This window comes from Micropterus salmoides, unplaced genomic scaffold (assembly GCF_014851395.1).
Source record: "Micropterus salmoides isolate LMB-PRFRI ecotype aquatic unplaced genomic scaffold, ASM1485139v1 Ms_hic_scaffold_8, whole genome shotgun sequence".
Classification (NCBI taxonomy): Eukaryota; Metazoa; Chordata; class Actinopteri; order Centrarchiformes; family Centrarchidae; genus Micropterus; species Micropterus salmoides.
The window spans coordinates 29,213,132-29,237,948 of NW_024044570.1; the positions used below are offsets into that span (position 1 = coordinate 29,213,132).

The 24,817-nt window shown below is 41.3% G+C and overlaps 2 protein-coding genes across 2 annotated transcripts; one reads left to right on the plus strand and one right to left on the minus strand.

Moving 5' to 3' along the window:
- Positions 1–2,338: 2,338 nt before the first annotated feature.
- exosc6 (exosome component 6) lies at positions 2,339–3,953 on the minus strand. Its single transcript, XM_038705743.1, has 2 exons — positions 3,573–3,953; positions 2,339–3,129 (listed from the first exon to the last, which is right to left on the minus strand). The coding sequence occupies exons 1-2, from the start codon at positions 3,848–3,850 to the stop codon at positions 2,583–2,585; spliced, it is 825 nt and encodes a 274-aa protein (XP_038561671.1). The 5' UTR covers positions 3,851–3,953; the 3' UTR covers positions 2,339–2,582.
- A 398-nt stretch (positions 3,954–4,351) lies between these two features.
- On the plus strand, positions 4,352–24,013 carry aars1 (alanyl-tRNA synthetase 1). The gene is made up of 20 exons (XM_038705728.1): positions 4,352–4,503; positions 7,695–7,852; positions 8,019–8,207; positions 8,412–8,557; positions 9,212–9,403; positions 11,012–11,156; positions 11,649–11,794; positions 12,108–12,216; positions 12,760–12,910; positions 13,534–13,658; positions 14,771–14,915; positions 15,021–15,199; positions 16,968–17,081; positions 17,281–17,487; positions 17,696–17,880; positions 19,991–20,099; positions 20,705–20,818; positions 20,909–21,115; positions 22,562–22,675; positions 22,769–24,013. The coding sequence occupies exons 2-20, from the start codon at positions 7,709–7,711 to the stop codon at positions 22,946–22,948; spliced, it is 2,901 nt and encodes a 966-aa protein (XP_038561656.1). The 5' UTR covers positions 4,352–4,503; positions 7,695–7,708; the 3' UTR covers positions 22,949–24,013.
- The last annotated feature ends 804 nt before the right edge of the window (positions 24,014–24,817 follow it).

Sequence of the window (24,817 nt, forward strand, 5' to 3'; positions counted from 1 at the left end):
TTCAGCACGTAAGTATTATTTAATGCCAAGTCAGTATTTCAGATATAGGTTGTCCAGCTTTCAGTAGACGCTCACTTTCCCAGTTGTAATTTTGACCTGGATGTTAACTTTAATGTCCAGTGTGCTATAATCTTTGGTTTGTAAATTCCTCTCTTCGAAACATAAAACGTAGATCATCTATATGATGGCAGGGGGTTTAAACTGGACTGTGTGATTACAGAACAGAGTCTCTTGGTGTGGCTTGAGAGCTTGCTGCATGGTGTTACATATCTCAGTGTCCACAGATAGCTGGTGATGACAGCTGTATTGTCTGGAAGATAATGAGGTCTGTGACTGACAGACATGATAGAACTAAGAATAAACACACACACAATGAACACTAAGAAATAAATAAACAGCAACGATGATAAACGCGAGCACCGACTCAACTCATAAACAGACATGGAGGATTGTCACTACTGTGCTATAATGATGACATATGCTGACACATTAAGTGTTTTATTTACACACTCACACTATCACTGACACTCATAATATGACGTACCATATACTGCACACGCCACTGTTAGTGGCTCAGCTGAAGGAACACGTCCACATGACTTCATGATGGCTGTTCAGCGTAAATTTAGTCCCAGATGAAACAGATTGAGATGAATTTGATGAAAGTGAAAAGGCAACATATGATATTTCTTGTGGTCATGTGACAGCTGTGAGCCAGGTCCCTGCAGGTGAACACTGGTTACGAAAACACAGACTTGTGTATATAATCTACAGGCCATCCTTCACCTGGTTAGTCACTACTCCTCTGTCTCTCTACGCATTCAGTAGTCCCCTTCATGTCAACACTTTGTTCAGTGAAGTTGTTGAGGGCAACACCAAAATGCATAAATAAAAGCAACGTTCATAGAATAATCTTCAACATCTCTATTTAAATTTCAGTTTGCTAGGCTTTTTGGACTCTTTCACTGTCTAACTATACAACAGTATATCTGACAGGATTTTCTCAGACAGAAGATATACAACGGGGCTGTGTGAGGCCCCATGAATGTAAACTGACTTTGAAATGTAAGATCAGTGCAGTGCACATTTTTCAATTTCGTTCTTTTCATGTGTGTCATGCCTACTTTACGCATTTGTCCTTGCAATACCAGTAGAAACACTTCCAGTTACATTCCCATGACTGACTGGGACATTAAGCAGAAGAGCAAACACTTTTACTGCAGAGTAAATATGTGCCTTGGATAGAGTGCAACTGCCTTACTGGAAGTGTGTGGATCAATGTGATGCTGAGCTTTGGAATGCTGGGATGGTCATGTTTCTGGAAAACAAGGTATTTGGCTGACCACAGCCTGCCAATCACACAAAAGTGTCAACAGAGTGACACATTGATGGGCAGGGACTACTCACCACACACACATGTAACACTCACAGGCAGGTAACATACTTTGCATAGCATCACAAATAATCAAATATTAATATGCCTGAACACGTTATGCAGTGATGTAGTTATCAGAAAAGTAAACGGACTATCTTTTCTGCATAAGGAAACCACACCTTTAGGGGTGCGTTCATCATCGTTTCCATGGACAAAGTATGAGCTACAAAACCTAGCTACAATCACCTGGCAATTATTAGGCAACATGACAGAATACAGTCAAAATACATAATAAACATCTACTTATTTGTAGTCAGATGTCAAAAGTATGGAATTTCAAAATGGTCAATGTCTCTATTTAAATTTCAGTTTGCTAGACTTTTTGGACTCCCTTCTGTTCACCCTTCTGGGTGCCATTGGTTGTCTCACCTACGGCACCAAAATGTCAAAGACTTTTATTAGATCACACACACTCCAGTACCAACTCCTTGTTAAATTGTTAGTTAGTACAAAATGCCATCCCAAGAGCTTGGGTTGAACACTGCTGTGGTGGTGGCTCCAGGTTCTTTCCTCTACTGCCAACCTGAGGCATTTTTTGAGGGATAGACGTTTTAGTTTGTTTGACTTTTGGAATCACACAATAACACAGAAAGTAACCGATCGACAAAGCAGAGGAAAAATTACTGTTTTTGTCAATGGAATCTGGTGTCTTTCAACAGAGCGATTTATCCAAGGCTTGCAAAATGATGCAACACAGGTTTAAACCCGTCTTAAACCCTAATCTCAAGCAAAACTAACCACGAGCACCAGCCCTATTGTATTGGAGACCTTTTGTTGACCAAATCCATCTGAGATATTTATATGAGGTGCATTTTTTATTTTATTTTTTATTTTTTTGCACTTAGCAGGTTGCATCATGACAATAGATTCAGGAACTATCCCAGAGGAGCGGTCTCATGAATCTAAGCTACAAAGTGTACTCTTGCTTATATTCTCCTTTCCAATGTCAGACAAATTTGAAGCTTCAAGCCCCAAATGCAGACTATACCATATAAGTGCATTGTAGAATGATTTAATAAGAAAACATGGTTAAATCATTTAAAGAACATAAAAGGAGACATAAAAAATAGGTATTGTTGTCAAAGTAAGGACTGGAAACTGTAAACCAGAAAACCGAACTGAGTAGTTATTGGTTAATGAGTCCCTCTCAGCTCTCTGATGGCGGGGGAGCAACCCTGCGCACAGCCTTGGCCAGGGCTTGCTGGATGACCGGGTACAGTTTATAGCATCCCTCAATGCAGGTCCGAACTCCGGCGGTCAGAGTCTCTTCAGTCATTTCTCCATCTGACTGCAGCCCCGAAATCTGGTTCAGGCTGGGGAGGAACGCAACAGTCAAACCGCCCTGGTTCTCGCTGCTGACTGAGCTGCAGCCGTTTTCCTCCGTGTAAGAGGGGTCAACCACATAAGAGGCGCCATCCTGGCGGATCGAACAACCAAGCACCAGATCGTACATTTCAATCCCTGCATCTGCGAGAGCGAGAGAAGCGCATGTGACTGCATGGGCCAGAACCGAACCGCCGTTCTCAAGAACCATCACGTTGACCTCGACCTGAGAGCGGGGATATTTGTGGAGGCACACGGCTGGCTGCAGACTTTCATGCAGCATCAGGGAGAGGTCCTTGTCCTGACTCCCCTGAATCCAGGAGCCCCTCTCCGGGCAGGAAAATGGAGCAAATCGCATGTCAGTAGTCAACCTGGATACACAGAGAGAGAGACACAGTCTTCATAAACAGTACCTATCACAGATACACAAACATCAATGTCCAATTGAAAACTATAATAAGAAGTAGTGAGAAGATGCGGCAAACTCTGCTAAATTCGGTTTACAGAGGTACATGATTCAAAATTATATATAACAACAGTAGGAATAGGCTGCATAGTGAAGTTACATGTTGACAACTTTTAAAAGAAGAAGAAAAAATATGTAGGCCTATTTCTCTAGACTTGATTTAGTTAATATTGGTGACTGGTGATGTTTCATTAATTGAAAACATTTATAGAGGACAAAGAAAGGCTGCGGTTGACTGCTTATGAATTTAACTTCTCAATTCGCTTTAATGTGTGTGTTTATTGTGTTGTAGATCAACAAATAAGTCAAATAAAATAAATGAATACATTTTTAAAAATCACCACATACCTTCCACATTTCATATCGGTCTCATCTTTTCGCTCTGTTTCTCTGGGGCCATAAACGCAGCACATCAACTTGGTGTTTCCAGCCTCGATGTACGCGGACCCCTTGGCCTGGCTCACCAGCCCGCACCGGACAAACACAGGCCGGACGTCCACCTGGTCCCGCTGTCGGCCGTCCGCTCTGGGGCCGTGCGACGGGAGGACTGCCGCCGGTTTACACAAAAACAGAGACGGACTTTGGGAGACTTCTGGGCCGCGCACACGTTTGGTATCCGTCGGCATGGTGCAGCGAAATCCGAAATGGACTGACAAGCGCGTGTCTGTTTAGTCCAGCACTAAACGTGTTCCCCGGAAACACATCAAGCAGATAAATGATTCCGCCAATTCAAGGCACTGAAGGAAATTACATCAGCTATAGAAAATAGTGAGTGTGGTTAAAATAATAACAAATAATATTTCATCATAATTATTATGTCACAAAATCACAAATCCCACACCACACAAAATTGGTGATGTTATCTCATGATGGTCAGAACCCAAACACCCAAACTAATAGCCTAACCCTAAAAAATACAGTCTGACTAATCTAATTATTTACAAAACACTTTACTTCAACATTAACTTTATATTCATGAATATATGCACAACCGCCTTTATTTATCAAGCAGACCAGTAAGTCTGTTGGCGCCGGTGTCTGATCCGTTGCATCAGCCAAGCCGGGGAAGTTGTACCATTGATGTCGCGGGCTCTGCTAAGATTGATAGTAGGCCCGACCAATAGAGATTGAGATATGCCGACGTACCGGTGCCGACGGACCAACGGGCTCCCGTGGGCGTGTTCACTGGCTCTGCGCTTTCCTTTTGGTCCAGCATCGTGGGCTAAAGCAGTGTGTCTGGGAGCGGTAACTGATTCATTCTGCGACAATAGCGACTTCTGTAAGTATTATCATTACCTCAGGGGCTGTTGAAATAAATAACGTTTAACTTACCATTCAGATAAGTTATTTTCTGCTAAAGTTGTGTGCTGAAATCTCTCTCCCAGACTGGCCATGTAACAGGGAGCCTGCCTGGCTAACATTTAGCTTGCTAACGTCAGCTTGTCAAGCTAACGTTAGTGCTTGAGCCCAACACAGCAGTTTATCAGCTGACGACCTAATAATGCTGCATGCCGTAGTTTAAAAGAGGAATGATGTCGTCTGACATGACTGGATCTATTGAATCGCACCACTCCCTGTGCGCTAGGTTAGTTTACTGCAGAGATGCAAAGGTGTTGTGGGGGAACTCATTTTAGCATGACAGCCTTCTGAGTCTTTGTGTGAGACAATAAGTTATAACTCACTGTACTTTGTATCCCCCCCCGGCTTTGGTAAAAAAAAAAACAAGCCAAGTTCCGAACTGCTACCTTGTTAGTTTGACACCGGTGACATCCACGCATCTGCTCTCAGTGTTGTGATAACAAAGAAGCACCAACACCAATTGTATCGATTTTCATCATTAAAACGCATAATTTCACCTGTTGTTGGTGTATTCTGTCTCACACTAGCAGTGTCAAATCACCGCAGTGTCTTTTTCTGGTTGTCAACAGGGTGGTTTTGTAGTCAAGATTGGGAGGTGGCTGTTTACTGTCTCCTTGCTGGCCCCAGAGAGCTGAAGCCACCAGCTGGTTTTCATTTTACTGTAGTTGTGGGGCTTGGATATAGGTATAAAATATTTTGATTTAATTTAGATCCCGAAGGATATTTAAAGAATTTAATTTTGCTTCATGCTATTTCAAGTGATGTTTTTCATTTCTCTACTTTTCTAGTGTGATTGCTTGTATGTATGAGACACTGGTGTTGATCTATTTTTACTTTGCAAAGATTTGTCTGTCAATCCCAAACTGAAATTAGCTAGCACTAGACTAGAGTTCAGTTTCACTTCAACTTTCATTGAATGAGGTTTAAATAATCAGGTTTGTTTGTGCAGGTCAGTATCACATGCAGTGTATCGATGAGTTTTAAAGGCCCACATCAGTAGCAGCATCCCAAAAAACCCTAACCCAGAGCCACTGGTACAAGAAAGAAACCTTAGGAGAGGCAGCTCACTTTGTAAGACACGTTAATTTGGTGTTGGACTATAACTAAAGAAATCATTTGAGTGGCACAGAAGGGGAATTTGTGGCCAGCATTTGAGTTGCATAAAAACAACAGTTTTTATTCATTCTGACAAACAAAATAAAATCTAATAATAATTGTGGATAGTTTTTTATGTGTGCGGGTTCTACTTGCTGCTTACACATTGAATAAAGAGTAGGGCTGCAGCTAACCCTTATTTCTGTCATATATTTCAATGCATTGATTCATGATTAGCTCTATAAAATATCTTAAAAGGTTAGCCCAAAGGAAGCCCAAAGTGATGTCCTCACAGCTTGGTAAAACTAGAAGCAGCCGTAAATGATTTACATTCTGTGTATTGATGAGACCCCTGAATTACAAGTAAAAAATTTTCTTGCGTTCTTTCATGGCTGTTCCTATAAAGCTGTCAGTTAAGTGCCATGGCGATACGACGCTAGCTATCAAGTTGACCATCTATACAGTAAAACATAGCTAGCTACTTCTAATACGTTCTACAAAATGGACAAGCCCTACTGTCCTAGCCTTTTTAGGCACCTTCAAGTCCATATATGCCCCCTTCTTTGTTTTTGTGTATGTGTGTTAGCTTGAAATTCCCGTCCCCTGTGCTACACTCTGTATATCGTATATGAGCAACTGTGGGAGCAGTGGGTGCTGTGAATGCATTCAAGCCTTAAGGCTGATAGGATGCATTTTGGATTAAAAAATGATCAGCACAAAGAACCTGTCAAAAGTCAAATCATCGGTGAGTTAAGTGATTCACTGATGACACAGACCAAATGTGTTCTCAGCATGATAGCAGGTTAATGAGACGAGCCAGAGGCCACTTTGTTGGAGAGAGTAGAGCATCTCTGCTACGCTTCTTAGGACCCAACCTTACAAAGATTGTTGGTGGTGGAATTGAAAAAACTGACAATTAGTCGACAGAAAGATAATTGCCAATTATTTTGATAATCCATTTATCGTTTAAAGGGATACTATGCAATTCTGCAGGGAGTTTGTTGGTATCTGAGTTCAACTGCCAAACAAACCCCCCAAGCTGCTTGAACTTGTTGTAACTGGTGTCACTGCCTTATGCTGCCCAATGGCCAAACAACTTTAACAGTAATTTTACAGTGAAACCTGAAAAATTGTTTGACAGAAATGGGAGACTAACAGTTTTGTAGTGTCTCTTCTAACCTTGTTGGAAAGCCCAGGAGACTGATCCCACATTTTACAAAAAAGAGCTCCAAATAAATGTATTCTCAATGATGACATTAGCAGTCAAGTCTAGTAAAGTTTAGATGCCATGGAGCTCTGTGAAAGAAGAACACCAACCACTGGCCTCAGCAGCTCACTCTGCTTCTGTGATGTCACTTCTTAGGGTGCAGCGCAACTCCAGTTAGTTGCGTCCAATATCACAATGGAAGAGGTCAGCCAGGTTTGTCGACATATAATCAGAACAACAATAACAGCTGTTATTGGGCGTGACTGGTTGGACAAGTCAGATGAGTCTTTAACCTCTCTAGTCTGTGCTCTGCAGACACCTCATAACTGACAAGTTAGCACTGGCTCGGTCCAATCTGGACATTAGAGTTAAAGTGCAGTGAGATGACCGCCTCACCTGTTGTAATTAAGAGGCGAGGGCTTCGCTCCAACTGGCTTTTAGAAGGTGCAGTTGTAAACGCACAAGAACTCAAACACAGAAAGGAACAGTTCGTGCTTTTAGTAAAAAAAGAGTTTCAGCATTTTGAACACAGTAACTTTTTTGACTTTCTAATTAGTGGAACAGTTCTTTACAATCAGATAATAATAATAGAATAATAATATAACTGCTGGGAGCTTAATTTGCAACATGTTCAGACCACTTTAATTTTTTCCATTGCCATGCTGTACACAGAAATGTTCATGTTGTTTGTTCAGTCAGTGACTCAGAATAATTTCATTGGACATGGAGCTAAATTAACGCTACTGTGGCGTTTAAACATGCGTAATGGTTACGGTATTGATTTTCTTTTGTGGTGTATTTTTGGTCAGAGAGCTGGTTCAGAATGGACTCCTCTTTGAGTGCAGCTCAAATCCGCGAGAAGTTCATTGACTTCTTTCGTCGCTATGAGCACCAGTATGTCCACTCGTCCTCCACCATCCCACTAGACGACCCCACGCTGCTTTTCGCCAATGCTGGAATGAACCAGGTACGTTATCCATGTTTCTTCACATTTTTCTCAAATATCTCCTTTAGGCTGGCTCTTTTAAACGTCCGCGCTGATTTTAAAGTTTGACTGAAATTATAAGATGCTTGCAGCAGACTTTCAGTTGAACACAACTCACAAATTTGCTTCTTGTTCCACTTCCTCTTAGTTCAAGCCCATCTTCCTCAACACTATCGATCCTTCCCACCCTATGGCCAAGCTGCATCGTGCTGCCAACACTCAAAAGTGTATCCGTGCAGGGGGAAAACACAATGACCTGGACGATGTGGGTAAAGATGTCTACCACCACACCTTCTTTGAGATGCTGGGGTCCTGGTCCTTCGGGGACTACTTTAAGGTATTATCATTGTCGTCTCTGAATTTCCTCAAACCTGCTTCCGTAAAGTGTAAGAAATAATTTTGGGAATTTGTGAACCTATTTAGAATAAAAAGAATCGGTTTTGTTTTATCACTGCTAACACATTTGGCCTGCACTTATCGTCTTGTGTCTTGTCTCGTTCGTCGCCCTGCTCGTTCTGCGTCTTCCCACCTCCGTCTGCAGCAACTGGCCTGTAAGATGGCCTTGGAGTTGCTGACCCAGGAGTTTGGTATTTCCATAGACCGCCTGTATGTCACCTACTTCGGGGGAGATGCCGACGCAGGCCTGGAGCCCGACCTGGAGTGCAAACAGATCTGGATCGACCTAGGGTGAGTCTAGCTTGAGAATATCTTGGTTAACATGTCAGATGAAGGCATTTTCTTTGAGCAACTTTCAATAATCACCTCCCAATGTGAGCCCCGGAGAGGAAATGCAGGTGTTGCAGCAGCACAAGTACAGATAAATGGAGAAAGTAAACAATACATAATTATAAGTGTATATAAAATAAGAATAGAAATAAAAATAGAAACGATATAAAATCAATTGAACTCAAAAATAGTGTGACACAGTGGTGCGATAAGTAGCAGCAAAGTCAGCAAGGTATAGTATATGTAAACAGCATTCACTAAAATAATATATAATATAAGTTATGATATTTAGTGTTTCTCTGTATTATAGAAAATATATCATGTAATAAAAAAGTGTAACAGATTGACATAATATAGTATAACAATGGATAGAATAGGATAATTATATAATAATCAGGCAGTTGAAATTCAGTCATGAAATGTCAGTGGGTAAATATTCACATTATTGTCAAATAAATTATTTAAACACAGAATAGGCACCCACAGAAGAAAATAATTTGTTTTCCTCAAAGAGGTTTGGCTTTCACACACGTCCTAATCTTCACACAACTTAATTTTTACCTCTTGACTGCATTGATTTAATTGAATTCTCTATGCTCGCTGTGTTTCTCTCAGGATGGATGAGGCTCGCATCCTGCCAGGCAGTATGAAGGATAACTTCTGGGAGATGGGAGACACCGGTCCCTGCGGTCCCTGCAGTGAAATCCACTACGACCGCATCGGAGGCAGAGACGCCTCCCACCTGGTGAACATGGACGATCCCAATGTCCTGGAGATCTGGAACCTGGTGTTCATCCAGTTCAACAGGTAACGGACACAAGATCTGAAAGGGTACGGTATACTTATCTCTCAAATGAATTTATTAGTGCAGACAGACTGTGTAGGCATGTTGTCTTTTAGTTCTAGTCAGTGTTCACACTGGCTTTTTACAAACTTACCAAGAGCTGTTAGCATTAAGGCATATGGACTGACCGGTAACTCGTTCATCGGATGTTTTTGTGACTATCATCCTGCAGTGGGCAACATAATGAATGATCACATGCTTTGTGACTGCAATTCACCTAACAACAACATGCAGTGCAGCTACTGAATCAGATGCACACACCCTCTCTCCACACCTCTTTACAGGTCCAGTGTTTCCCCTAGGATGGAGTTATAGCAGCGGAGGTGAAGCAAAATTTTTGTCAAACCCCAACACAACATGTCTCAGCAGTATTGCTCTTGTGTCCATGAGCATGCGATGCACATCAGAATAGTTTAAAACTTCAGTGTTTTCTCAGTTTAATGTGAGCTTTAGCTGAATGTTTTGGTGTTGGTGGTCATGGTCAGGGTGGTGGGGTTAGTTTGGAAGTCCTCTCCCAAAAAATACTACGTTTTTCTATGACAAATATGTAATTTCACATCACATTGGGCCATTATTTTCACCATATGTTTGAACAAAGAGTTGGAAAAGCTAGAGCAGATAATAAATAACCAACAGCCAAAGATCAGTCTACTGGGGAGGAACTACAAACTTTAGATTTGGGGAAGGTTATTTGGTTGGTTATGAAGCTCTCCACAGTGATTTAACATTTATTGCACAGCATGTTTTGGACATCACCCCCTAAAACCCTGTTAATATGACCTCAGAATCGTTATAGATATGATTGTTCATGTTTGCCTTTTGTGTGTAACATGAGAAACCTCCTCCCTTCTGAGGTGCATTTTATTTGCACATTAAAATCCAAAAAGAAACGTCTCCTCATTAGTAATGAAATACAGCCACCAGTTACTTTCTATTGAGCTAATGTTAATTTACATAGCAGCCAAAAGACGCAGCCTGCTGTTTGAGGCTTTCCTGCTCAGCTCAGTCTGAAGGGGAGGGGGGATGTTAGCTAACTTAGCGCTAACATGCTTCATTTTTCCAGCAGGTGGGGAAACGACAGACTTTTCTTGGTCTTGAGAAGCCGACACACTGTAGCCGACACAGTACATTTAGTGCGGCGGTGCGCCACTGCTGAATGCATATAGGGGAAACACTGAGGTCCTTCTATTGTTTGTGTCTTCCAAAGAAATGTACAGTTGTTTACAAGTGATCTGACTTTATAAATGTCCGTCTCAACTCTAGACCTATTTCACGTCAGGAGATTATGTTAAATACAAGCAGATTTCTGCTGAACAAATCTGATTACTTGGCTGTGTAAACCCTTTATCTGGTTGCTCCTATCTAAAATTATCCAAAATTTGACGTGAAGTGAACGAAAAAACGGTATGATTCTCCTTAAAAGTAGAACTTATAAATAAGTCAGTTTCCACAGTGGAACCGTAGGCTATTGTGTAAAATTCAAACACATGCGTGCACGAAAAAAAACCCTGCCTCATCAAAAGTGCATACACTCATTTCTGATCAGTTCTTCTGTGTTTCTTTCTGCTTAGAGAGTCGGAGACGGAGCTGAAGCCGCTGCCTAAGAAGAGCATCGACACAGGGATGGGTCTCGAGCGCCTGGTGTCTGTACTGCAGAACAAGATGTCCAACTATGACACGGACCTCTTCATTCCATATTTTGAAGCCATTTGTAAGGTACTGAAAAGCCCCACATTTGTGTGACTGAATGAAAGTGTAAAAATCTCACCTGCAAATTCAAGCTGGAACACTTTCCTCAGCACTTGAAGTGAGGAACCACAAATGTAACCTTAACATTAAAGTTTAGCTTGCAAGTATTATTCCGTATTCATCTCCTGGTGGAGAAGCAGAACACCCAGCCTTCCAAGTCAGCTGCTCAACGGTTTAAGGTACAAGCAGAGCAAATTATAGCTGTTTAAGAAATTATAAAATCCAAATATTTGTGTTTAGGAGCACTAACACTTCAGGTGGTAGTACGAATGCACACCTGAGCAAAACTACTGGAAAGAATGAGACCAAGCAAACAAAAAACACTTTCAGGGTCCTGTATGAAAATAATATTGTAACATTATGGTGACGGGTGGTGTTGACGAAGGGCTGCGTACATAAAAATAAAAAGTTTTGGAACCACTAATACTCAATTAAAACATGATTTTGTGTTTGTTTCAGGGTACAGGCGCTCGACCTTACACTGGTAAAGTAGGTGCAGAGGATGCTGATGGTATTGACATGGCCTACCGTGTGCTGGCTGATCACGCCCGCACCATCACCATCGCCCTATCAGACGGTGGTCGGCCTGACAACACAGGAAGAGGGTGAGCCACGAACATTTCGGAGCAAATAAAGGAGGGAATTACAAAGCTAAATGTCAGAAGCGTAGACACAATCTGTAGCAAGTGGAGCACAGAACACTGTAATTTGTGTGTTTAACTCGACTGTTTTGAGTTTGAGAATTTTAAAATGCCATATATGCTCGACAAACTGGTGTGCCAGTCCTTGAGGTGCTTTCTATTGCCAAAATTATACTTTGGTAATTTGGTGCTTCATTACTGACACACCAGTTAGTACAACACATGTTAATGTCAACAATACTTCATTGCAGTGTTGTGTTGTTTTCATCGTGTTTAGCTATGTGTTGAGGAGGATCCTGCGTCGCGCAGTTCGTTATTCCCACGAGAAGCTGGGCGCTCAGAGAGGCTTTTTTGCCTCTCTGGTGGATGTGGTGGTCGAATCCCTGGTAAGATTTGTTTCTTGTTTTTATTCCAGTGTATCCACTGTCCTTTAAAAAGTGTTAACAGTACTTTTTAAATGCGATCAAAAAAAGATCTAAATCACATCAACACACAAGTTTTAACATTTACAGAATTGAATAGAAAATCTGTTTTTCTTCCTTCTCAACGGAGTCAAGTTTTTCTTATTTATTTATTTTTGTCCCTGCTCATTTTATTGTATTTACAATCTTAAAATAGGTATTTTTCCAATGTTGGTTGATGTTAAACATCCAGCTGTAATCTGTATTTGTGCAGCTGGGGAAAGGTTATTACATTTTCTTCAAGGTCATAGAAAGATCTTAAAATGACTTAATTTGATTTCAGATATGGTGCAAATAAGCTGTAACGTTTAACATCCAGTCTATAAATAATGCTATTAATGGTGACATCAGTTTCTTTCTTTTACCATCTCCTGTCTACTTTTCTACTTTTTCTTTTTCTCCCATCTCGTCTCTGCTTTCCCTCTCTATCTGTTTCTCACCCCATCTGCTTTCACTCCCGTTCTCCAGGGTGATGCGTTCCCGGAGCTGAAGAAAGACCCAGAAATGGTGAAAGACATCATTAATGAGGAGGAGGAGCAGTTCCTCAAAACCCTCAGCAGGGGACGCCGTATCCTCGATAGGAAGATCATGAGTCTTGGAGACAGCAAGATCATCCCAGGTGAGATGCACCTCAAGAGAAGCGTTACCACGTGCATGTGTACATGTTGTGTCCTGTGCTGATGATCTTAATGGAAAGAAACTGCTTCAAAAATGTGTTGTAACATAGATATAATTTTAACACGTTCAGTGCACAATGTTTGTTTCTATTCTCCCTCAATCATAATCTTTCTTTTATCCTTTATCTAGCTCATGTCTCTCCACACCACACGCGTCACTCTCTCTTCGGTCTTTATCACTCATTACCCCTTCCATTGGATGTTTTGTGTATTTATTTATTTATTTATCTATTTATTTATTATCCAGTCAAAGTGTTTGTTGGCATTATGGAATCGGTCTCTCATCCTTCATTCATCAATCTGTCTGACCGTCATGCGTGATGTCTCGAATTTGTCTACCTCAGATTTCAGATGTATTTCTTCTTTGTCCCAAGTGGTGACAGCATCTTGTGTGCACTCAGCCAAATGAGACGCTACTGTGGCTAATACCAAATCACATGTCTAACAGACCGTGTCCTTGCATTTGCAATGTTGGGAATACAGTAACCGCAACAGACGCTTGAAACTTTCGTTTATCACTTCTTACTGATTGATCAAAATGATGACGGCATCATTTTGCGTCCAGGTGACACAGCATGGCTGTTGTATGACACATACGGCTTCCCTCTGGACCTGACCTCCCTCATCGCAGAGGAGAAAGGCATGACGGTGAACTTGGCTGCCTTTGAGGAGGAGAAGAAGGCAGCTCAGGTGAGAAGACGGAAGGAAACCTACTCACTGATTGTTTGAATTTGACCTCGAGTGTTCAGTGCAGGAAACTCCACTGAACAGTGTTTTATGCCCCCCCCCCCCTTGGGTACACTATTTTACCTTGAGTCAGCGTTCTCCAGTATTGCACTGTAAGTTAGAATCAGGAGCCATCCACCTGCAGTTTACATAAACCCTCCTTTACTTTACAGCCTGTGCTAATCTCTTGTTGTTTAATGTTTGAAAAAAAGATTGATTTATTTTTGTGGTTTACTGCAGCCTCACACTGCTGTTCAACACACCACAGTGAACTAATGTCTGTATACATACTGTCACTGCAGTTCTGCTCCCTGCCACATGGTGGTGTTTAGATTCCCCTAATATTTCCTCCTTATCCTGTGGTCAGGTACAGTGTGTTTATTAGGCACAATCGAAGGCAATACAATAGTCCTGCAGTAGATTCTAACTTTGTGAAGCTTGTACAGCTTTTGTTGTTGTCATTGTCAGAGAGACATGGATTCAGATCTAAGGTCAGTTTTGAGCATGAACATGAGAGAGAAAATCAACACAAACTTAAAATAAGTGGCTTTACAAAGATAGGATGTAAAATAGGTGGCAACAAGTGTTTGTTTGCACTTTTATGATAATGCATGTAGGCTGGAGTATTGTTGCCTCGTATGCACTTTATGAAACAAAGCCGATTCATTAAAAAAAAAAAAAGAAAAGAAAAGAAGCATATTCAGGAACTCCAGCAGACTCGCACTGATAAAGATATATGGCCCTTATTTAGTTTAAAATGTCACCTTTATGCAGTTACAAAATTAAATTGCCATTGTGTTTGATTAGATGTGTTGTTTTTTTTTGTGAATTTTGTCATGATTGTATGTAGTATGTAGTCTCTCTGGTAAAAGAGAGTTTTGATCTCAATTCCTGGTAAAATAAAGGTAAAAGACATTAGATAAATATCATTTTGATCATAAATACTGTAGTTGTCATTTCTCTGTAAATTGTTTTTAACTTTGAGTCCGCTGAACTGATCATGCAGTGTATTGAAGTGTCAAGTTAAGATTTTGCGTTTTGTAACTGAAGAAGAACAAGTTTGCTTCTGTGTTTAGTTAAAGTCCCAGGGTAAGGGCGCAGGAGACGAGGACCATATCATGTTGGACATCTATGCCATTGAAGAGCTGAGAAACAGAAACATACCGGCCACCGATGACTCTCCCAAATACAAATACACCTCGGACGAAAATGGCAACTATGGTTAGTGATTTGCATTCTCACAGAGAGACCTGAGGTTTCAGTTGGACGACTGTATTTTCACAATATTCGTGCACTAACCCTAACTAATCCTGTTTGCGTGTGTAGAGTTTCAGCAGGCCACAGCCACAGTGCTGGCCCTGCGCCGTGACCGCGCCTTCTGCGACGAGGTGACCACGGGTCAGCAGTGCGGTGTACTACTAGACCAGACGTCCTTCTACGCCGAGCAGGGCGGACAGACATTTGACGAGGGCTACATGCTTCGAGAGGACGACAGCACGGGGGATGTAAGTGCAACTGTGATGAAAGAGAAAGTGGATGCTTCTCAGTAGTTTGTATTGAGCTCAGCCGAAGCAGTTTCAAGGCGTTTTGTAAAAACATTGTGAGGTCTGAAAAGCCCTTATTAGGGTAATTTTCAGAATTGGTGTGTTGCATTCCCCTGAACTACGTAGTGGTCAAATTTCAGATAAAACCCAAAATCCAGGGGGCTCATTTATAAAACATGCAAGTGTTAAATACAGGTGCATAGAATCCATACTAAAAGTGTACATTCACACAAAAACCAGAAATGACGTACACCAAAAAAAATTCTGATTTATAAAACTTTAAACTTTAGTTAAGTTGCCCTTTTATAAATACCACTCCACCTGGAAATGTGCGCACGTGGATCAGCCTCATATCCAGCCCCCTACATGCCCACATTCAGCCATAAATGGTTGATGTAAAGCACCTCATCAATATTGATGCATGTGAATGAGCCTGCTTACTGTGAATCACAGCAACAACAACCCATAGGAAGACTGAGGGAAAAAAAAGAGCGCGCGAAACATCTCTGACACAGAAATTGAGGCGCTGGCTACACAAACAAAAGAAAATGAAGCGAATTTAGAAAGGAAGACAGTATATATTGTTCAAATCAAACACTTGTCGGCGTATCCCCCACCCTGAACCCTGGGATATCATTGAAGATGGAATTTTGACAGGTAAACAAAACATTTAAAATCTCGGGTTTGTTATCCTCGGCCTGTATTATTATGATGAGGATGAAGTGTAGCGACTGTGCGAGACCTGTCACTGGCTTCATTTCCTGACTTTATAATTTACACAGTCCATATGTGCAGGTGTGCGCCTGGCAGTAAAAATAAATAAAATGAATATTGAGAATCGGCTATGTGCATTTTCAATATTTATAATATCAACAGATCAGTTAAAAACTACTGACGCTCTGTTCTGCAATTCTTTAGTGCAATTTGACGCAGTCTTGGATTTCTACAACCAATGATCATTTCATCAGTTACCCTAGTTAATGTGGAAGTATATATTTGAAAGGTATGTGAGAGCCATCATCATGCCTGTAATTATTCCCCCTCACATTTAATTAAATTTTGATGTTGAACATTATCCACATCAGACTATGATGGTGTAGCCTATCAGCGATATGTGTTTTATATTTTATGTGTTGTGTTTTTTTGCTTTATTTCGTGATCTCACCATCTGGCATTGCTGATTCCCGTTTAAATGGCACAAGGGTCTGATAGCTGGAAGATATAATGCCTGCAGGCAAAAAGGCCCTCTTTTGAGCGATATAGGCTGCCAAATGGAAACATCACAATTTTGACAGGAGAATAGATGAAAGATAATAAATTGTTCTCATCTCTGTGACATAAATGTGTTTTCATGCCATTCAGGTTCTCACTTGAGAGATAGTTTGCAGAAAACCATTTGTCAAAAAAAAAAATCTGTTCAAATGTCAGTACTTTTATATGTCTTGGTATTTCTTTCTAATAATTCTCATTTTCTCAAGTATGTAAAGATGTGCTGGAGGAACCGTCTCCTGCCTTGACAAGTCTACATGTTCACTTCTTTATCTGACACCATTATTAAAGCAACACAAAACTTTGAAGAAAAAAATCTATTCCAAATGCTAGAACAAAACACTTGCACAATGCATCAGCCAGCTTTCTAACTAAACTAAACAAATATTTTGCCTGTTTTCTGCAGAACAAAAACATGTCTAACCATTCTGTCTCTGCTTCTTTCCTTGTTTGTATGCAGCGGATGGAGTTCACAGTGAAGAATACGCAGGTTCGAGGAGGTTACATTCTCCATGTGGGGACAGTGTATGGCACGCTGAAGGTTGGAGACCACGTTACCTTAAGTGTAGATGAGGTGAGAACATGCAGGATTTGAAGTCTGTTGTACCACAGAATCAAGTTATACATGATGTTCTTCATTATCGGCTCGTTAAATAGCATGAAAATAAGTTTTGACACTTTTTCTGATTTCTGTTTCTGAGCTCTGTGTTTTTAAGGGGGCGAGGCTCTGGTTGGTGTTTCTGGCAAATATCCGTCCATGTTCTCTTTTCCAGGCTCGTCGTAGGCCCATCATGAGCAACCACACCGCCACACACATCTTAAACTTTGCCCTGCGGGGGGTTTTGGGGGAGGCAGACCAGAGGGGCTCCCTGGTTGCTCCCGACCGCCTGCGATTTGACTTCACTGCTAAAGGCGCCCTGAGCACAGAAGAGGTCCGGAAGACTGAGGAAATCGCTTGTACTTTGATAAGAGAAGCTAAGGTCAGTGGGGGAATACGTACAAATTAAAGACACACCAGATTTAAGTTCATTTTGACTGAAACAGCAAGAACATGTTAAAATGCATCATTTATTTTAGATGTAGGTGATGATTCTAGCTGTTTAAATGAAGCGAACATCATTATGAATATTAAGTCCATCTAAATCATTAGTTGACAGTGCTTTCCCTCCCATACTTTGCTCTCTCCAGACAGTGTACGCCATGGAGGCCCCACTAGCAAAAGCCAAAGCCATTCAGGGTCTGCGTGCCGTGTTCGATGAGACCTACCCCGACCCTGTCCGAGTCGTGTCTATTGGTATCCCTGTTGAGGACCTGCTGAAGGACCCTGACAGTGCTGCTGGTTCTCTCACATCCATTGAGTTTTGTGGTGGAACGTGAGTATAATGTTTGTTTATTCTACCTGTGATTGGGTGTCATGGTGAACATAAACTCAGCATCTTAGTTCACTTAAATTCACTATAATACTAATGGGTTTGTGTTTACAACATGTTTTCAAGTATTCCCGGTTTAAGAATGCAGTATTTTTTTTTTTTTTTAGAGAAAGAGAACATCATAGGGCTGCAACTAACTATTATTTTCCATTATTGATAAATCTGGCAATTAGTTGTTAGGTTCAGAAAATTGTGAAAAATTTTGATCAGTGTCTATCAAAGCCCAAGGTGATGTCCTCAAATGTTTCCTTTCGTCCACAGAGGTGTTAAAAAATGAATAATTTTCACATTTGAGAAGCTGGAATCGGAGAATTTGGTAGTTTTTTTCATAAAAAAGGACTGATTGACAATTAATTGCCTTATCGTTGCAACTCTAGACATTATAAACATGTTCACAAACATCGATACAAGGAAGGGAAATAATAACACACCAGGGAAATTCAGATTTCCTGTTTCCAGTGCGGCTGTCAGTCTAGTAGAAGTAGAAAAGAGCTTGAGTCAGGATGTTGGTAGCATCCCTAGTATCTGAGTTTATCAGTATTAGACCATTAATAAGTTCTAGTGTGTTATTTCATATCTACTCTGCCCTGCAAAGCCAAACGTAGTAACATATTTGGTCACAATTGCTTACAAGCCCAGAATCTGACTTTCTGACGCACTTTTTAGCAAATAAAAATATTAATATGCCATAAAATTGTTCAATTTCTGTGAATTTTCTCTTTAACTCTACGAGCAGCCCGTTGGTCTCACTGCACTGTTACAGAGAAACAGTCAACCACGCAGCTAAAACAAACAACAAAAGCCATCTGGCAGCTAAATTCTATCATGATGGAGAATGAAACGTAGCAAAGCTCTTGCTAAAGCTAACGTAACAAGCTTAGCAGAGAAGCAGTAAATGTTAGATCATTTTATTATGTTCATGTCTATAAATATTAATAGTAGATGTACAGACACATTTAAACCCTACGAATAGTGAAAATAGTCAAACTAATGTTTTTCTTCTTAAACAAACTAGTCAAAATGACAGCCATAAGTAACTTCACGTTACATCATTACAACCTTTGTGTTGTAGTTGGCCGAACAGCCTAAAAACTGTAAACCCCTTTTTTTCACAACTACAGTTGCAGCCCTCTGCCTTTGTAGAGCGGCGCACTCCATTATGAAGTTGTCTGCTTCTGTTGTACTTCGTTGCCACGTGGCTTCATCCTGTTTCAGCCTCACAGCTTCTGCACCCACACGCGCCGTAACCATGTATCATCACACTTCATGAAAGTGTTTCTGCAAAGTTTCACAAATGTTTGTGAAAATGAGTAAAGCAGAACAAAAAAACACATGAGAGGAAGGCAAATTTAAACCTATTAGCACATCTGAATCGTTGCTGCTAATTACTTTGTATGTTCCAGCTGGAGTCAAGTGTGCGACCTAACTGCACGAAGCTGCCAGTTTTCAGAAGTATCCACCAGTGGCGGTGTGTAAAGTGGAAACCATTAATTGAATTTGTGGGTCTTTACAGTGAGACGGACGTGTCCCTGTGCAGACGAGGCCTGGAACGTTTTGTAAAGCTTAATCCAGCAATTATACTTGCTCCGCTGAGTTTTACAGTGCCTGCTCTTGGCTGTAAAATCCACCTGAATGCCAAGACGTTCTCGCTTACAAGCAGTATAGTAATACTTTTAGATTCCTGTCGGAGTCCAAATGATTTCTACGCTGGTTTTATGTGTATAGGTGTTGAAAACGACCCTAGGTGTGTAGAGTTGGTTCTGACTTAAGCGTTGGAGGAGCCATTTACAAGAAGCTTGTTGTTTAATTGTGTGTCCCACCATCTCACACCGCTTCAGGTTTAAAAATATTCCTGTTTAAAACAACATCAAGGACAAGAACATTTTACCAATCTGCAGTCACTTTAAAGAATGTCTTATTCCTGCTGCTGCTGTTTTGTGACGTTTTCTCTCCCACTCTTGTTTCTCTTTCGCCTCACGGCGCTCCCTCTCGGCTGCCTCCCACAGTTGTGTAACACAGTTGGTAATGTGCTGTTGGTTTTTGTTATCTGCAGCCATCTGCAGAACTCGGGTCACGCCGCGCCATTTGTCATCGTCTCAGAGGAGGCCATCGCTAAGGGCATCCGCCGCATTGTTGCTGTGACAGGAACAGAGGCCCAGAAGGTCAGGGGAGAGAGAGAGAGAGAGAGAGAGAGAGACACACACACACACACACACACACACACACACACACACACACACACACACACACTTGCTTCCAGCCTTATGCTCATACTTGCACATCCACCCACACTTGCATAGAAAATAGTCCTGCCAACATCTTAAAGAAAGTAGATGTAATATTCCTTCAGTGTGTGTTTGTCTGAGATCACATGATTACTTATTGTGGAGGGTTGATGCTCAAATAGTCATGATGGTTTTGTTGACATTCATGACAGAAAAACTCTACTGATTAAAATGAAAATGTGTCTCAGACTGAGGGACTGTGTGTCTTTTCTGTGTCCCCGGTGATGAAACTTTAATGAAGCATGTTTTTGACTTGTGGTGACCTTGGAGCTAGAGAGGATCATTTAGCATCTCGCCCCCCCCTCCGGGTCCTGAGGACAAATTAATCTTTACTATTTTTAGACAACAATTTCATTCTGTTTGATCCTCCTTTATCTTTTCCTCTCCCTTCTTGCTTCCACCGCTCTGCTTCTTTTCCTTTCTTCATCTCTCCCTGCTCTTTGCCCTTGTCTCACACATGCCTCTCTGCCTCCATTCATCAGGCCCAGAGGAAAGCCGATTCCCTGCACCAGTCTTTGACCGCGTTGGGAGACAAGGTGAAGCAGCAGACCGCCCCGAACAAGGAAATTCAGAAAGAGATCGGCGACATGACGGAGGTAAAGGTCATTTTTGTGCCACAAAGACTCCAGAACGTCCCAATAGGACAACTCTGTGCTGTGGTATTAACATTTCCCTCCTCTCTGCAGCTGATAGGCACAGCAGTGATCTCCCAGTGGCAGAAGGACGAGATGAGGGAAACCCTGAAGAGCCTTAAGAAGACCATGGACGACCTGGACCGCTCCTATAAAGCTGACATCCAGAAGAGAGTCCTGGAGAAGACCAATGAGGTGATTGAAAACAGCCCCAACAAGCCGCTGCTCATTATGGAGATGGAAACCGGAGCCTCAGCAAAGGTGAGTCAATACAGGAATTTTAACCACATGTAAGTGTATTATTGGGCAGGTGGAGAGACTGAAATGATACGAGAGAATTTGTACTAGGGGTCGACCAATAAAATTATTTGAGCTGATATTCAGCATTTTCCAATAGTCTGCATCGGTCATTTTAAAAACAGATAGCCGAAATAAGTAATTAATAAAAGAAATGCGCTCCTTTGGCTCTGATGCAGCCGTTTCTCTCCGTCTGTACTCACCTATCAACACTGACTATTGTGCGGAAGTAGCCAATAGAACTAGCGAGCCCCCACGCTGCAGCCCCTCCTGTCCTCTCTCAGCAGAGCTCCGCATACACGCACTGAGCGGAGCAAGTTAGCGGAAATCATACAAAAGGTGACCATAACTACGGCCGTTACTGTAAGCAAGTGCAGCAAAACCAGCAGTACCAGTAAAAGGCTGATACTGCATCAGTACAACATGCAGGAACCTGCAGCAAGCGATATTTTAATCTGCTCTGTTTCATCCACCACAGCTGTGTTTTGGTTTTACAAAAGCACATGTGCTAGCTCGGCTATTAGTTATAAACAAGCTAAACCTGAGATGCTACGTACCTTAAAATTTAGCAACTCCTTGCAAACTCAGCTTTTGTTGAGTCAAACCAGATCCTCTCTACCAGCAGCAGAAGAGGGAGGAGGACATGAGGGCGGACTGATACTGATGTCTGTGCTCTTCTTAGGTTAAAATCAAGGGCAACTGGTTCGTTGGATAACTATGACCTGGATGACTGAGAATCTTCATAGACAGTATTAAAATAAATACAATATAAATGGCAGCAGGTACAGACAAATATAATAAATTATCAATCATAGTCAAGTCCATCTTTGTGATGGATCTCTAATTCATTTAATTTACTATTTATAAAGATTAATCATGACAATTAACTGTAACCTCATTTTCAGGTTTTGTGTTGGAGTTTGTGTTGTTCAAAATTTGACACAAAGATTAAAAATTTTACAGCAAATGTTTATCGGTTCCACATTTCGGTCCTTGGTCTAATTGGTTACTAATAATCGGTATCGGTCCGGGGGGGGGGGGGGGGGGGGGATATTGATCGATCCCTAATTTGTACAAAGCCATGTCTACCCATTTTGATATTATCTGAATTGACATGTTGGCCCAAAAGAAAACCATGTCCTAGTAAAAGAAGAAATCTATAATCCAAACCCCAAGACTTCATCTGCATCCTGTACAAATATTGATGAAAAGTGCAAACAGTATTAAAATTCAGTTTTCCACTACACAGTATTGCACATTTTCTCAGGAAGCCTCATAGTTTATCTCATTGTGTAATTACCATGGTTCCAAATCAACTCTGTGGCCTATTACTTCTGACCTTGAGACAGCAATAGTGCTGATTAGGATACTTTATTCCTTCCCTTCCTGTTTCTGCTCCGTCTCTCTCAGGCACTGAACGAGTCACTGAAGCTGTTGAAGTCGCACTCTCCTCAGACCGCTGCGATGCTCTTCACTGTGGACCCCGACGCCGGCAAGATCACCTGCCTGTGTCAAGTCCCACAGGTAACACTAAACACACCCACCCTCAGTCAGTGTGCCGGGAGCCTTTCAGTGCCCTGTAACAGATCTGACATTAATCTCCCCTCCTCTCTTCAGGAAGTGGCCAAGCGCGGCCTGAAGGCTAGCGAGTGGGTTCAGGAGGTGTGCCCCCTGCTGGACGGCAAAGGAGGCGGCAAGGACACGTCGGCCCAGGCCACGGGCAGGAACACACAGTGCCTGCAGGAGGCGCTACAGCTGGCTAACGAGTTTGCACGGCTCAAACTGGGAGAGAACTAATAAGAGGAGAGAGGGGTTGAAAACATAGGTGTGGAAGTAAAGTGTTTTTTGAGGAGTTAACTTAACTGAGTTAGAAATCCCAAAACATCGTGCTTTCCTTCCTCCATTTCCTTTCCTTCTTTCTTCTCCCTTTGGGTCAGAAAAAACATTAGAAAACAAACCAACCACCTGGGTTTCTCGCTCCCACCATGTTGACAGATGACCACTGACAGCCAGCAGTAAATGAGCCACTCGCATATTTATTGCGACTACGATTGCTGACCAGTAAAAATTCATCTCTGTGGAAATTGCTTGAATATATAAATATAGACAGATCCTTTCGTGCAGTTAAGTGAAAGGTGACGGCAGATGTGTCCACTTCATTGTTGCATGCTTGTGTACAGAGGAAAAGAAAAGGGATCTACTTTTGATTTGATTTTTGCCTCCTGAAGGTACTGTACAGCTCAGATGAAGCGACAAAAACAGTAGTTTCCACCTCAGACTTGTGATCTGAGCATGAAGTTGGCTTTTGATAAACTTCCATCCAGCCTCTGTGTTTGTTTGATCTCACTGTAGCCCTGTTTATTTAAATACAAACCCCAGAGCAGTGATCACGATCTAAACTTTTGGCTTCCTGTACCACTTTAGTTCAGCCTGGGAAAGAAAAATGAAAAGTCAGCCCAGCTCCGAAATGATTTAGGTACAGTATACACAGTATGTCCTTTGTTGGCTGAAGGCTTTTGATCAGATCTGAGCAATGGCTCCGTCCATCTATGTGAGCGAAAGCCTGAGTTCTTTCCTGTGATTGGTGGGATTTGGGTTGTACACACAGGAGCTGTAACATAGTCTTGCTTTTCAAATAACAAGCCGTTATCTGATGTGTTGTAAGTCGAACGGGTTTGATTTAGTAAATTAATAATTCATTAACTGTATAAAAGATCATGAAGGTGTCCAATAATTGATCTTCATTTCACTGACCTTTAATATCGATTTAATGCAGAATGTTGAAAATGTCTTTAATCATTGTAGCTGCTCCATGTCATTGAAATGTCACGTTATGGGAATAAATGCAACTGGTAAATGCCATGTGTCTACCTTGGTCTTTTCAAATGCTTGATATTGTATTTGTTTTGGTGATTAATGTCAGGGAGCCCAGATTTGATCAATTACAGCACAAGGTTAGACTGAAATCATTAGATGTGGATCACTGAACAAAAATGATTGAGATATAAATGAATTAGCGAGGACGATCTATTATTAAGTGTTGGTTTAAAGAGGGAGTATTTTATACCTTGCTCAGGCCTGCCGTTGACCCTAAAGTAGCATTATGTGTAAAACATACTTAACCTGAAATAACGGGCACTGACATCATAAGTGATGTTAAACTTGATAGCAAACGGCTGCCTATTTACATGTCCTGCAGTGAGTCCAATATTCACGTTTACTGTTGAGGAAAATTAATCTTTCTTTTCAGCCATTTGGCACTGGTTAGGAAGTGTACGGTGGGGTTCAGAGTGAAAAAAACGGCAAGCGAAAAAATTATGCAAGTCTTCCTTCAGTAAAAGTATGTACTAATTAAAAGTGCTCATTAGTGTCCCTTTTATCTCATAAATTGAATATTAGTATTAATCTGTAAACACCATTTTAATGTCACGGTGGAGCTAATTTTAACAAATGTATACATATGCTGTTGTGTTGATAACAACTGATAACATGTTTTATGTTTAAAATCTTAATCTGAAAAGTAACTAAAGCTGTAAAATAAATGCAATGGAGTAAAAAGTATAGTATAGTATCGCTGTATTATCATTATCTAATTTATACTTATATCTATATTTATATGACAGTATATTATGCTTACTTAGTGCTAGATTTGATTCTTGTCTACAT